The sequence below is a fragment of the Tupaia chinensis genome, unplaced genomic scaffold (assembly GCF_000334495.1).
Source record: "Tupaia chinensis unplaced genomic scaffold, TupChi_1.0 Scaffold000436_1, whole genome shotgun sequence".
Lineage (NCBI taxonomy): Eukaryota > Metazoa > Chordata > Mammalia > Scandentia > Tupaiidae > Tupaia > Tupaia belangeri.
The window spans coordinates 1,350,428-1,366,575 of record NW_006159941.1 but is presented as its reverse complement, the minus strand read 5'-3'; the positions used below and the strand labels follow the sequence as shown (position 1 = coordinate 1,366,575).

The following is a 16,148-nucleotide window of genomic DNA, read 5'->3' as shown; positions in this document are numbered from 1 at the left end:
TTTTGAAAAAGATTGGTCTTGGGCCAGCAGGTGATATGGAGGTTAAGGTGCTGGATTCCACATGGCCGGCCGTGTAGTTTGTCCAGGACCCAACATGTTGACAATCGCGCTGAGCACATGTGTGTGCATGCCCAACAGAATGTGTTCGTCCTTTCCTAGGAGGACACTGGAGAAGGGACTGTGGTGTAGCCATCCCCCCAGGGGGTGATTTCTCACTTCCCCCGTCTCCTTGGTGAGCACTTGTACTCTATAGCAAAAACTAAAAGAAAAAAGAAAAGGCTGTTGTAAATGTTAAGTCTGTACTGTTTAGGGCTGACCCTGTAGCCCAGTGCTGAAAGGAACTGGATCCCATGTGGCTGACCGCGGTTGAGTCCTGGTGCCTGCAGCTTAAAAAAAGACACTGGGTACCTGTGTGTGGGTGCCCCAAATCCTGACAGAATGAAGAAATGAAGGAAAAAAGTGACTGCAGTGTAACCATGCCCCACTAGGGAGTGCTTTCTCCCTCTCCTTGTCACTGGTGAAAAAGCATACCCTCTGGCAATTAAAAAGGAAGTGTAAACTATTCAAACATGGCATGTTTTAATGAGATGATAACATACATGCTAACAACAAAGGAAACATTCAGGATGCAGGTTGTGAAAGTAAAAATTTTTATTTTGATTGATTTCTCAATGTATAGTACAATATAATGCCAGTTTTTAATGGCAAACATTTGGTTCCACTGAAAATTCATAATGCTACAGAGAGCTACTACTTTTTCCAGGAAGTAGGTAACAGCTGGAAAGAGAAAGCACAACTTTCTAGCAGCATGGTAACTTAAACTGCAGACCTGGCCTGCAACTTGTACACTAAGAATGGCACGGACAGTAGCTGGTGACTGAAGTGAGAAGTGGGGAACAAGATGTGAACACCGAAGGAGATATCTGTGTACTGTGAGGACGACGGACGGATCAAAGAGAGCTACAAGGACCTGAAGGGATAATTCTAGAAAAGGGAACCAAGTATTTTACTCAAATGCTTTTTAGAGCCTTTCTGTAGAGATACAAATATATATAGATATATATATATATTTATCCAAAAATATGTTTTATACAGATAAATGTTTCTCAATTAAAGATGGGACCAAAGCTATAGTTATAACATAAAGCACTGTCTTTTGTAAGACTAGTCATCCACCTGAATTTTCAATTTCTTTGAAGTTAGTGCATTAAATGTTTTCCAAATATAATTACCTGACAGTCTTTTTTACAGATATAAACCAAGCAGGCATTGTTTTTTAAAAGGGTTTTCAGGTTAAACAATTTCCTTCTAAGCTGTTGTGCATATCAAACTCATGACAAGCCTCATTAAGAATTGTTATTAATAAACATATCAAAAAGGCCATACATAGAAGTCAGATTTTCCTCTTCACAGTAAATATTTTCTGATTTCCAGTTTAAGACTGGAGTGTTGAAAAAGCACAAGGAAGCTTTTGTAAGTACTTTTATGTTAATAAGATATTTTGATTCAATATATATGACAATAAATCTCCACATGGTGTAATCATTAGTATGTTTGTTTTTTTGTTTTTAAATGGTGATATAACACTAACAACCACTACCTATAAAATAAAGCACACAATATTTGGTAATTTTACAAATCTTTTTTTCCAGGTGTAAAGGCTACAAAAATTACTAAAAATTAGAGAACACTGAAAACATATTAAAGTTTGACATCCAACTTTATAGTATTTCCATTTTACCCTGAAAGATAACTTAAAAAATATGACCTTGTTGGAACAGGCCACCTTGCTAATCTTATAAAAAATTGTTGAGAGCAAGAAATTTCATCACTGCTATGTGGGATTTTTGTAAAGATTTTTTTTTTTTCTAAATCATTAGAAAAATGTTTAAAAGATAAAAACCAAAATATAATACGGTGATGGTCCCTAAACTATTTTGAAGGCAGGTAGCTTAGTCTAAGCTAAAATATTTTCACTCATAGTAATCATCCTCCCTTCAAATGCCCTTTTAAAAAAAAATGCATGAAACAGTACAATAGCAAGAATCAAAGAGCACAAATTGTATTTTCAAGAACAAAAAAAAAAAAAAAAAAACCAAAAACTCTATAGTGCCGAAAGACATTGTAAAAAGCAGATTTCTTTGGGGACATTAGTCATTAGTTTATAATTCATTATGAAGATTTCTCTTTTCTATTACGAGGAGAGTCTGCTCCATTTGAAGTTACTGTTCCATTTACACCATTTTCTGAAAAGAAAAGTAAATAGTGTTACTTCTCTTTTATAAATAAATGCAAATAATAATATAATCCTTATATGTAAATATACCATCGAAAAGAAAAATTTAAATCCAATATATACTCAGGCAAAATTTGTTCCCTAGTGCTTAATCTTTACTAACATTTAATCAGTAAATAATACCAGGGAACATCTTTTTTCTTCTTGGAGAGATTTTTGCTATACAGTGCATGTGCTCGCCAGAGAGACAGAAAGTGAGAACCCTCCTCCTCCTGGAGGGAATGGCCACGCCACAATCCCTTCTCTTCCATTTTCCTCTTCGGATTCTGGGCACGCATGCACACATGTCTGGCATGAGTTCTGAGCCGCTGGGTCTGGGACCTGAATTGCATTGGTCATATTGGAGTCCAGTGCTCTTACCACTATGCCACCTGTTGGCCCCAAAACCTGGTAACATCTTGAACACAACAATCTCAAAGCAGCAAACTAAAACCAAAGTAACTACCATTGAAAGCCAAAAAAAAAAAAAAAAAAAAAAGTAATAGGATAGAAAATTATTTGAAAAAAGTTACAAGAATATAAAAATGGTACTCAAGAGCAATATTTTTGATAGAAATAAAGAATCTCTTCACACTTGACAGTGAAGTCCTCAGGAATATTTCCCTAAAACATATAAAAAAGTTGGTGTTTAGGATAGTAACATTTATGTTTAAGAGTATATCATAGCCTTCTTCTTCCTTTAGCTTTGATGGAATAACTGATGTCAGACTAACCCTCTTCCAAAAATATCTACAAAAATCAATAAAAGCTAAATACAAAAAGGAATGTGTGAAGGCTCTGGAAGGCAAGCAAGGCAGCTGGAACTTAATGTACCAAGGTCCTGGAAAGAAAGGAAATAAACTAAGGTAACCGTACAGTGGAGCTGAGGCAGGGAAGACAAGACAGTAATAGCCAACAGCCGAGTTCAGGGATACCTAGGCGCCAAGGTTCCAATTAAAATGTTGGACAAGAAAGAACTGTAGAGAAAACCCTCCAACATTCTATATGTGATTCTCCTTCGAGCATTTGCCTATCTTAAACAAGACATGTACCAAGAATGACTCAGAAATCAAACAGGATACAACTCCCAGCAAACTACAAAGTTAAACAGGGACCTTGAAGTCTCACATGGATAAGAGAAATATCTGACTTTAGGTCCCATCAGAGAAGAAAGCCCTTACAAATGTCAATTATGTTGATGTCATAGGAACGTGGGCAAACTGGACAGATCAGGTTGAGTAAGATAGAGTGATCCATCTGTATTCAATCTAGAGTCTTGACGCATTTATATACAAAACATAATGGGAGTCAATTAAAAATTACCAGGCATGACAGAAAATAAGGCCAAGTGATCAAAAACCAAGAGAGAGAAAAAAAGAAACAGATCCTAAGGTTATCCAGCTCTAGTTAGCAAAAAGGGGTATTATAAGAATAATTAATATTTTAAAACATTAAATAAATGAAAAGATGCAGAGTCTCACCAGAAAACCACAGTCTTGATTATTCTAAAATGGAAAATATAGTAACTGAAAATATAAATTTAATAAACAAATTTAATATCAAATAGGCACAACAGAAGAGATTAACAAACTAAAGAAAATACTCCGATTAAAAATCAAATAGAAAAATGCTTGGGGGACCAGCAGTTAGTGTAATGGCTATGTCGCTGGACTCCCACGTAGTTGACCACGGCTCAAGTCCTGGACCCGGTGGCTTAAACTCACACTGGGCGCGTGTGCGTGCGTGCCCAAGATCCCGAGGGGAGAATGGAGGAGAGGGGATTGCAGTGTCGCCATCCCCCCTGGGGGGTGATTTCTCAATTTCTATCTCTCTGTCTGTCTGGTGAGCACACACGCCCTATAGCAAAAACCTCTCCAAAAAAAAAGAAAAAGAAAAAGAAAAAAGCTTGGAAAATTCAGAAACTATGAAAAGATGTAAGGGATAGCATAAAAGGGTGTACCACACATATAAACTGAAACCCCAGAAAGAGAGGAGGAAAAGAATGGGGATGAAGCAGAATCTGAGGAAATAATGGCTAAGATTTTTCCCCCCCCCAAAATGGTCAAAGAAACCAAGTCAAATTCTAGAAATCTATACATAACACAGTGCACGGTAAGTAAATTTTGATACCTAGTAACATGTCTTCAAAATATGTAATGTAAAAACTTTGAAAACTCTAAGGAGAAATAGTCAAGTTTATAATCAGCATGAGATTTTAATATACATTTCATAGTAGCTGACAGAACAAACAGAATTCTGCCCCCAAATCAGAAAGATAAAAAATTTTTCAAAAGACCAAACACATATACTTTACAAAGTGAATTTCATGGCATGTGAATAACATTCTAATAAAGCTGTTACTAAAAAATATTACTATGAGAAATTAATGATAATCTAAATAAATGGAGGTATATATACTGTTCATGGGTTAAAACTTTGTTCCTAAATTAAATTACAGATTGGATGTAATTTCAATCCATTATCTTGGCAAGTTTGTTTTTTTTTCACTGTCATTGCAGCATTGACCAAGCCGTACTAAAATTTTTTTTTTTTTTTGGAGAGGTTTTTGCTATAGGGTGCATGTGCTCGCCAGACAGACAGAGAGAGACAGAGAGACAGAAAGTGAGAAATCACCCCCCGGGGGGAAGGTCATGCCGCAATCCCTTCTCCTCCATTCTCCTTTTGGGATCTTGGGCACGCACGCACACGCACCCAGCGTGAGTTTTAAGCCACCGGGTCCAGGACGCGAACTGCGGTCGACTACGTGCGAGTCCAGCAACATAGCCATTACGCTAACTGCTGGTTCCCTGTACTAAAATTTTAAGAAAAGGTAAAGAGCTAAGAACTGGAAGGGACAATGTAAAAAAGAACAGGGCTGGAGGACAGAAATGATCAAATATTGAGATTTACAAGGGACAAGATTTACAAGAAACTCCCTGTATTATAGTCCTCTCATACACTACCACACACACTAAAACTGCCTGCAATGTCAATGCAGTGTCAATCAAAAGCTGAAGGATAAACAGGTTAAATGTAGGCTCACAGACAAAGGATCAAGCAATCAGAAGTTGTAAACGTTCTACTTGGGACTATAGGGGTTGTAAAGGGGTTTTTAAAATGTGCATAAATGGTTAGAAACACAAAGTATCGTTGCCTGGTGTAGTTATTCATTAAAACTGTCCATATAAATTGGAAAACTTGGAAAGCCTGGAAACTTGTAAGAGAAATATAGTGTACAGCTTTTGGGAGTAATCAACCTGTCACCCAGTGATTCATCAATTGTGAAACAGAGTAAATTATTTCACCTCTAATTTTGTTAAAAAGTAAAAAAGGGCCAGTGAGTGGCGAGGAGGTTAAGGTGGCTAGATTCCACATGACCAACTGTGAGGTTCAAGTCCTGGATCTGGTGATTTGAGAAAAATGCCAGGAGCACGTGTGCACCAAAAATCCTGCAAGGAGAAATGCAAACCGGATTGTGGTGTGACCCTCGCCCCGTAGGGGGTTTTCTCTTTGTCTCTCTCCAATAAGCCATGTACCTTCTAGCAAATTACTAAAAAAAAAAAGTAAAATACAACTTTTAAAATGCTTTTTATGTCTATATGTTTTTCATTGCTTACTGATACAAACCTGTTCCTTTTCTAGAAGACCTGCCTTTAGTCACTGTTGGTTTTTTCTTCACAGGTGGTGCCTGAAAAGCAGAATGTTCCCTCCACCTTCGAAGCTGAAAATTAATGAACTTCCACATCATGAATGCTTGGGTAATGCAAATGGATGCCAGAACCGCAATCCTGAGAGAGATTAATAAATAAACAAACCAAAAAAAAAAAAAAATCAGTGTATAAAAACAATGCTGTTGAATAAGGTATTCTATGCTACTTGATAGTATTTAGTGGTAATACTCCCACTGTGTTGACAAGACTATGTTAATAAGTAATCATTCCATTAATAATTTATCCCAAGAGTTAAAATAAAATAAATGCTTTTAGTTCTTTGACTTGTACATATAAATTGCAACAGGAATAAAATCAACGGAGTTCTTTTCCTCAACACACATATCTATCCCTCTACTTTTCAGACGATCCACATCATGGAGAAGCTGACATGATGTATTTTTACCAGCACAAAGTGAACATTAAGATGACCGTACCTCACAGCCAACACGTTGAAGTTTCCAGTACTGAAGTCCAGTTTCTGATTCTCTGCTCTGGCAAGCCCAAAACCAACAGTGAGCACTGATAGAATTAAAGTCAGAAGTCGTCCCAAAACAAAAAGAACTGCCCACAGAGAAAATCTGTAAAGGGAAAAAAAAATCCTAAGTCGGTTCATAAAATTGCAAAGTAAAGATTCTGTCAGACATTCTATTTTTACCAACGTTAAAACAGTATTTATTATTCTGTAAAAAAGGATCCTGTAGTTAAAAGTTTGAGAAATACTACATATTTTCATATCACTCTTGGAGATAAATATTAACACATATTAGCCTAGTTAAGTTTCCAAGACATCTGGAAGAGAAAACTACTTAATTTTTTGTTTAGCTCATCTCTTTTTTTTTTGGAGAGATTTTCACTGTAGGGCACGTGCGCTCGCCAGACAGACAGAGAGAGACATAGAGACAGAAAGCGAGAAATCACCCCCCAGGGGGGATGGTCACTCCACAATCCCTTCTCCTCCATTCTCCTCTCGGGATCTTGGGCACGCACGCACACACGCCCGGTGTGAGTTTTAAGCTACTGGGTCCGGGACACGAACCGCGGTCGACTACGTGGGAGTCCAGCGACATAGCCATTACGCTAACTGCTGGTTCCCTTTAGCTCATCTCTTTATAAACTTTATTTTTATTAAGGCTTATTTTATTAATGATAGAAAGTGCATGTATGCAAGAGGCAGAGAGACAGAGAGACAGAGACATAGAGAGAGAAGAGCACCCTTAACAGGGTCTCAGCATTCCAGTCTTTTCCCTAGGCCTCCAGGTCCTCAGGATCCTGGGCACACACATCACGCCCTGCGTGTTTTCAGGACCACCAGGGATCCAAACTAGTGGTTGGTCGGGGACCAGCAAGTGATGTGGTGGTTAAGGTGCTGGGCGCTCCCACATGGCTGACCACAGTTTGAGCCCCAGACGAGGCGGCTTGCTTTCTGACTCTCTGTCTCTCTCTTTCTATGTCTCTTTCTAGTCAAATGTAAAAAAAAAAAATAAGTAAATGAAAAAGTAAAAAGTGATGTATAGCAGACTAGTGGTTGGCCACTTGGCTTCCAACACTGTAGTTCAGTTTGTTAAGGAATGTGCCCCCAGGCTGGAATCTTTTTAAAACATTTTTTAGGTTTTTGCTATAGGGTGTGTACACTTGCTGGAGAGAGAGGGAAAGTGAGAAATCACTCCCCTCCCACAGGGAGGATGCCACACTGCAATCTCCTTTCCTCCATTCTCCTCTCAGGAGTTTTAAACTACCAAGTCTGGGACTTGAACTGTGGGGTCATCCATGTAGACTCCAGTGGCTTAAAAACCATGCCACTGGGACCAGCGATGGTCTAATGGTTACACTGCTGGAATCCCCGTGGTTCAAGTCCCAGACTTGGCAGTTTAAAACTCACACCGGACCTGGCAGTTTAAAACTCATGCTAGGCGCATGTGCGTGCGTGCCCATCCCCCAGCAGGTGATTTCTCGTTTTGTTTCCCTGTCTCTGTCTCTCTGGTGAGTGTGTGCACATGATAGTAAAAATCTCCCTTTAAACAAAACAAAATTCCTACCTCTTGCTGGCCCCTGGGGCTTTTTTAAAAAAAGTTTATTTCTTCCAAGAAAAAGACAAGACAGACATATCCACAGGCACCCCCAATAGTCTTCAAGTTGTGATTCCCTCCAGTCTCAGCGGCCCAGATCACAGACACATGAGTGCATGTGTGGCATGCTTGGGGGGTCCCCAGGATGAGAACTATGGACCTTTTACCATGTGGGCCCAGTTGTGCTACCACTGCACCCATACCTGGCTGCTCAATACTTGGTATACAGAACAATTTTAAAACGTGCTGGAAAAAACAAAAGTTGTGCTGTAAAGAATAAGACACCCAATTTCCATTTGAGTGTCCTAGTTTTACCTTTAAAAGAGACTTTATACTGTTTACACGTTATACCTTTCAAATTCTATTTTTAGTTCAATTTTTCCATCAAAACTTTTTACTACCTTTTTTTTTTTTTCTTTTGACAGGGTCTTGCTATATGGTGGTCCTCTTGCTCTAGCCTGCCTGGGTTACTGGGATTACAGGCACATACCACCAGGCTTAGCCTTTGGGTTGAGCTAATTGAACCCGGGCTTCTCAAAGGTCCCAGTCTGTGAAGCACTGAGTCTTAGTGGCATGTGCCACCGTGGCGAAGACCTAAATCTTTTAGAATCTTTAAAGCTATCTTATCCATTATTTCATTTTCTTCTAAAGGTTTACTTCTCTAACACTTTCTCCGAAAGAAAAAACATGATAAACAAGGAAGAAGTCATTAAAAAAAAAAAAAAAAAAAAAAAGGCAAGCCCTAAAACCCTTGAAAATGACAAACGTTATTACAGCATCTATCCGGCTAGGCACAGTCCATTTCAGAGAGGAAACTATCAAGGCCAAAGGAGTTTAGTTAAAGCTGAGCTGAATGTACACTGCCAGAGCTGCAAGCCTTGGAAATACGCTGGCTGTGAATAACTGCTACCCAAGAAATGGGAGCCACGTAACTTACCCTTTCTGATACTTTTCATCACTAAAATAGAACAGGCGGGAAATGTGGAACAGAAATTCAACGAAATAATGCAGCACCAGAAGAACAAGTCCGAGATGATTCAAGCTGTTGAAAGAACAAATTTTAAAAATTGGTCATCAATTAAAGTAGATTAGCAGACTATCTGCCCAGTCCATCTACAGACCAATGAAAAATCCCAACTCACTTCAAAAGATAAGCTCCAGCAATGTGAAAGAGGTAAAGGCCAATGTAGACCAGCTGACGTGGAATATCCTCCTGCAAATAGAAGAAAACATTATAGATTATGATGTGCTGACACTCTTCTATTCTTTAAGAGTAGAGTGGGACAGCCAGAAATGTCCCACACTAGGACACCTGAAAGCTATTCCGGCTCCACCCCACTCTCATCCCTCATCCGACGAGCTATGGCATCAGCAAGTCCTGTAAACTTTGTTGGTTTCAGCCTTCTCATCCATAAAATGTGGACAGTCGGGCTTGTTTTAATGATATGAATTCAAAATCCCTTTTAGTGATAATAACAAAGACTTATTAAAGACAAGACATTAACAACTATATTTATATGCTAACAGTTTGAGTCCTTCTAACATCTCTTCTGTTTATAGCAGGTGATATTTTGTTTATCCACAATAGTATTCACTTTTCTAACATATGCTTTAGTCCCTTCACTGTCAGTTATAATTAAAATTGAAGGTTAAAATTTTATCCTTCCATTTATGATACCACCTAATTGTATATTCTTTGTCCTCCATAACTGCAAGCCCAAGTATCTAAATTTTGCTTTTGCTTCCTTTCGCTCCCCCATTGTTCCTAGCTGACCTAGTTATCTAAGAGGTAGTATTTAAAGATAATGTAAGCGAAGACCTCCTGGATTATGGATTATAATCCATAATGTGGATTATGTAATCACTTTAGGGGTAATACTAGCACTAGTGTCTTTATTTATTTTTTAAAGAACTATTTTATTTAACTATTTATTATTTATTTTGTTTCATTATTTATTTATTTATTCTTTTTTTTGGAAAGGTTTTTGCTATAGGGCATGTGGTTACACACAAACAGGATTATGATGTAAAATCTTATTTTTCATCTTGGATTGCAGTGAAAAATGTTTGCAAAACATCGACAATGATGAGCTCAATGATGCCTGTTAGCTGATGAAATGCCTGTACCTCATTTCTACTCTCCCTGGTTTAAGCGTGTTTCTTCCTATGTATTAGAAAGGCTGTTGCCTTGGCCTGGTTTGCACTACTCAGGGACCATGAGCTACTAATTGCAATGACTAAAACAGTGGGTTGATGTTGGCAAACTAGACAGTATTCGTCTGGACCCTCACAAGCTCATCTCTTGCATCTAGTGCAGTCAAGTACAGGTCTTGACTGGTCCTCCTCTCTCCCCTTACATTCAGTATAGAGATACTCCACCAAATCTTCTGAAATACAGTAGATTTTACAAATCTAACTTTGAAATAAAAAACTCTTCTCTGGGGACCAGCGAATGGGAAAATGGACTCCCACACAGTCAGACCCGGCAGCTTGAAATTCATGCCATGGGCATATGCATGTATGCGCAAAATTCAGAATGAAGAATAGAGGAGAAGGGACTGTGGCATGGCTATCCCCCTTGGGGGATGATTTCTTTTCTTTTTTTTCTTTTGGGGAGGTTTTCGCTACAGGGCGCGTGCGCTCGCCAGACAGACAAAGAGGGACATAGAGACAGAAAGTGAGAAATCACCCCCCAGAGGGGATGGTCATGCCGCAATCCCTTCTCCTCCATTCTCCTCTCGGGATCTTGGGCACGCACGCACACGCGTCCAGCGTGAGTTTTAAGCCACTGGGTCCGGGATGCAAACCACAGTCTATTACGTGGGAATCCAGCGACATAGCCATTACCCTAACTGCTGCCCCTCCCCCCCGGGATGATTTCTTAATTTCTGTCTCTCTGTGTCTCTGTCGAGCACACGCACCCTATAGCAAAAATCTCTCTCAAAAACAAAACGAAACAAAACAAAACACACAACTCTTCTCTGCTGAGAATGGTACAAAGAGGAAGTGTTAGAAAGTAGAATATAAAGCAGTCTGGCTAGTGCAGTTTAGAGTACTGTATTTTGGGGCATTTAGGAACGTTCTAAGCTCGTGATACCAAGTTTAGTATGGTTTTTCCAACTGGAGAAGGAAGTATCTTTGAAAATAAGTCATCTTAAAATCCTTGCTAAATGATTTTGAAACTTGCAATGAAATATTTCCCTTCACAAAAAGAGACACTGTCAAGTCAGCATGCTGAAGTTCAAACCGCAAAAGAACCTCTTGCTTCTCCTGTTATAATTGTTCTAGGGAAGCCATCTGGAGTGTGACCAGTGCAGTCGGATGTGCTGTGGGTACATATATGATACACCAGAATTTCCCACAGTGTGCTGTGTACATCACGGGCACTGTATGAAACGACTTTAGATAGTACACAACAAAATGCTATTTTTACTTATTAATTTTTAACAGAGATTTTTTATATAGGGCGTGTGTCCCTGCTGAAGACAGAGAGAAAGAGAGAGAGACAGAGACAGAGACAGAGACAGAAAGCAAGAAATCACCACCTACAAGGGATGGCCATGACACAATCCCTTCTCCTTCATTCTTCTTTCAGGATTTTGGGCACGTATGTACACATGCCAGTTTAAGTTTGAAGCCTCTAGGTGCGTGATTCGAACCATGGTCAGCCATGTGGGAGTCCAGCAATATAATCATTACGCCATCGGCTGGGCCCCAAAACAGTATCATTTAATTATAATTTTACCTAAAATATTAAAATTGCTTTTAGCATATTTAAATAACTAAAACATCGTGACTATGATTTTTTTTTTTTTAAAGAGAGAGATCTTTGCTAGGGGGTGTGTGTGCTCACCAGAGACACAGAGAGAAACTGAGAAATCACTTGCTAGGGATCTAGACGGCCCCGTGCAATCCTTTCTCCTCTGTCCTCTCAGGACCTTGGGCATGTGCACATACGCACGTTGCCCCATGTGAGGTTTCACGCTGCCGGGTCTGGGACTTGAACGGTGGTTAACTACATGGGAGTCCAACAAAGTAACCATTACATACCATCTGCTGGTCCCCATGACTGTGACTGTATATTATAAGGATATGGTCAAAAGCATGAATTAGTAGTATGTGACTTTGGGAAAAAAGGCAGGTGGCATGTAGATTATTAGCATAGGAAATACCACCTGATTCTTTCAGATGTGTTCATCGTCGCTCTAAAGTTCTGAGAAGACAGCTGCAATACCCTCAATATATATGTTAGAAACTTTCCGTTTTTAAGTGCTGATTTCACCCATTTCACCACATCAAAACTTATATAAGTCAATGTAAAGAATTGATTTGTCAGAACTGTTAGAAAAACCATTTTATGAAAATGCAATTTCTTTTTTTCTTTAGAGAGATTTTGCATAGGGAGCGTGTGCTCACTGAAGAAAAAGACAGAGAGAAAGGAAGCAAGAAATCACCCCCCAGGGGAGATGGCCACACCACAATCCCTCCTCCTCCATTCTATACTCAGGATTTGGGGCACGTATGTACACACTCCCGATTTGAGTTTTAAGCCTCCAGGTCCAAGACTAGAATTGTGGTCAACTATGTGGGAGTCCAGCAACATAACCATTATGCCACCTGCTGGTCCCTAGAATTGCAAATTCCTTTTTCTTTTTTTAAGTAATTAATTTCTTAGGGGGCTAAAAAAACATAACACATGTTGATCACTCTGCAGAGAAGAACCTGAACTGCCTATCTTTTTCCTTTCTGACTAATCTTAAAAAAGGTTATTATAAATTACAAACTATATTTCAAAAAGCCCTTCCATTTCTCTGATTTTTTTTTTCTCTAGAAAACTCAGCCCAATAAGGTGAAATATGGTTACGCTTGATATTAGCCAAGGAAAAACAAGCAAAACTTCTTGAATTCAGACTTGACTTTGCATCTTAGCCTTGCCTTTCAGTCACCAACTGAGCCAGTATAATAGCTATAAGATAAAATGCTATCACCAGCTTCCATCTTTACAGCCAATGAATGCCTAATACTCTTTTTTTTTTTTATAGACCACAGATTAGTTTATTTTTAACACCTATCATGCCATGAATTCATAGGGAATTGGTTCCAGTAGCTCAGGCTCCTTTCCATTGGTTCTCACAAAGTGTGCTTCTCTGGGTGGAGCAGGCTGGCGCTTTAGTTGAACCCAGGTACCTTTCTCTTTGGCTTTTTTCTTTTTCTGGTCATTTTCCTTCACACGTTTTAGGAAGCTATCTCTGCTCTTAGAATGTTTAATATGCTCAATACGTACATTGATTCTCTTGGCAAGAATCTTGCCCTTAACTTGTTTGTTCACTACAATGCCAACAGCATGCTGGGTAACGTAGACTCTTCCAGTTTTGCCATGGTAACATTTGTGGGGAATTCCTTTTTGAATAGTACCATTCCCTTAATGTCTACAGTATCACCTTTCTTGTAGATTCACATGTATGTTGCCAGAGGAACAACTCGATGTTTTCTAAAAGGCCCAGAGAACGTATATCAGTGCCTCTCCTCTGTCCCTTTGTGTTCGTCATTCTGGTTAATTACTGGAAGATGGCGGTTCCGGCCAAAAGGCTATGCCTAATACTCTTAAAACAGTAGAGTTGTCAGGAAAGTCAGGGCACACTTTTATACAGAAAAATACATCATGATTTTCCAAACAGGTTTTCAAAATGATAAATTACTGAGAAATCTTTTTTTTAGTAATGGTTCCATCAGTTGGATATATGTTAACCAGTATTTTAAGGAATGTTTGAACACTCGAACCAACTACATAAAAAGTAAAAACAGGGACCAGCAGTTGGCATAATGGTTGTATCGCTAGAATCCCATGTAGCCAACTGCGGTTTGAGTCCCGGACCTAGTGGCTTAAACTCACAGCAGGCGCGTGTGTGTGCATGCCCAAGATCCCGAGCGGAGAATGCAGGGGAGAAGGGATTGCGGCGTGACCATCCCCCCTGGGGGGTGATTTCTCGCTTTCTGTCTCTCTGTCTCTCTCTGTCTGGCAAGCGCACGCGCCCTATAGCAAAAACCTCTCCAAAAAAAAAAAGAAAAAGTAAAATTAAGTAAGAAAATGAGTAGAAAATAAATGGTAGCTAAGCTAGTAAGCGTGACCCTGGGCAAGTTAATTAACCTCTCTGTATAATGGTAATAATACCACCCTCCCCCTCAAAAAGAGAAATAAAAAGTAAGTAATAGAGATATAATGCTACCAAGACTGGTAGGAGTTATGATTAACTGAAGACCACCAACCCTAGGCTTAAAATTCTCATAGTCTAATTTTTCATAGAAAAAATTTAATGACTATCATACATTTAAATCATAGCAAATTCCAAAATTAGAAATAAACATTAGGCTATTTCAGACTTCCCTAAAAAGCTCACATATTCAAACTTGGCTAATATTTAGAATCTTCTCACAGGCAATGTTTATAAAGAAGCTTGTGTAATATATATCATTTAAGATTTTCCTTAAAAGAAACTATTTGTAGTGAACACACCTCTTCAACTGCTACTAACAGCATTCCTATCGTCCTTCATTTAGGACTGGCTCAAAACAATCACTGCACTAGTTTCTTCCAGAAAGAGTTCTTCCAAAAATAGTTTTCGTCGAGTAAATTTTAAGAAACTGTTTAACACATATGCAGCTGTTACTTTCAAATTATGTTAATTACTTGAAACAGTTACTTTCAACTGTCATCTATAGGTGTTAAAAATAGTTTCATTTAAGTTCTAAGTTATGCAAATTATTCCATAAAAATTAGATTGCATTTCTGGAGAAATGCCATCTGGCAGGAACTGATAAGAAAAGAGCTTCAGGAACCAAAATGAACAATTACTTTGAAATGTCCCTTGTTACTTACCATGGTCAGCGAACAAGTTGCAGACATGAATTAATAATGAAACCCAGAGGTATTAAGTCCATGTATATATCAATACCTGAAGAAAGCTTTAAATATCTGAGTCCTGGCACTAAGACATCAAGTAACCATATTCCTCCCAGTGCTGTTCAACGGGACTTTCTGCAATGATGGAGACGTTCTATACCCCTTCTGTCCAAAATGGTAGACACTAGCTAAATGTTCTAGGCTGTTGGGAATGTCATGACATTTTTGCATAGAAAAATACAGCATGACTTCCCCAACAACCTAACAGCAAAGGATTACTTGGCATAAGGCTAATGTGACTAACAAAGGAATTGTTTTTATTTACATGTATTTACTTTTTTAAAAAAGGTTTTCTTGCCAGAGGGCATGTGTGCTCACCAGAGACAGTGAGAAATCACCCCCCCCAACCCCATCCCCGGGGTATGGCCACACTGTAATCCCTTCTCCTCCTGGGATTTTGGGTGCCTGGTGTCTGTCTTCTTTCTTTCTTTCTCTCTCTCTCTCTCTGTATCATCTATATTATTATTTATATATTTAATCACTAAACATCATTTAGATTGTAAAAAGACTTTACCCAGCATGATACACACCTCAGTCCAGCCCAGTTGAGAATACTATACACAGACTCATCAACAAATAATAAACCATATCTGTGTCCCACAAATGTCTTACCTCTCTATTACACCTGGTGTGTTTCAAGCCACCAGGTCAAGGACTTGAATTGCAGCTAGCCATGTGGGAGTTCAGTGCCTTAACCACTATACCACCTACTGGCCTCTGTTTACTTTAAAATAATGCACATGTGGCTAGTGGTTACCGTTTTGGACAGTACAGCTCTAGGACACTACGATCCGTACTAGGAGCTTAATAAATTTGAAAGGTCTACTAGAAACTGTGGGTTTAATAGTTTTATCTCAGGGCCAGCAGATGACATGGAGGTTAAGGCGCTGGATCCCACATGGCCGACAGTGTGCTTTGAGTCCTAGACCAAGAGGCTTGAAAAGCATGCTGGGTGTGTGCTCAAAATCCTGAGAGAAGAATGGAGAAAGGATTACCTACTTAAATAAATAAATAAATACATAAATAAAGTTTTATCTTATCTTAGATAGTTCAAAGTCAAAGATTTCAAAATAAAAGAGGATCTTTATTCTTTTTATTTTTTATTTATTTATTTATTTATTTATTTATTTTTT

At 38.8% G+C, this 16,148-nt stretch overlaps 1 protein-coding gene across 1 annotated transcript in view; it reads right to left on the bottom strand.

Annotated features, from left to right (window-relative positions):
• Positions 1–633: 633 nt before the first annotated feature.
• TRAM1 (translocation associated membrane protein 1) overlaps positions 634–16,148 on the bottom strand; it is a gene marked incomplete at its 5' end in the record, with an annotated part of 22,469 nt that continues 6,954 nt past the window's right edge. Inside the window, 5 exon segments of the mRNA XM_014590363.1 lie at positions 634–2,246; positions 5,903–6,063; positions 6,423–6,566; positions 8,992–9,096; positions 9,197–9,267. Coding sequence (XP_014445849.1) covers positions 2,173–2,246; positions 5,903–6,063; positions 6,423–6,566; positions 8,992–9,096; positions 9,197–9,267 — 555 coding nt within the window.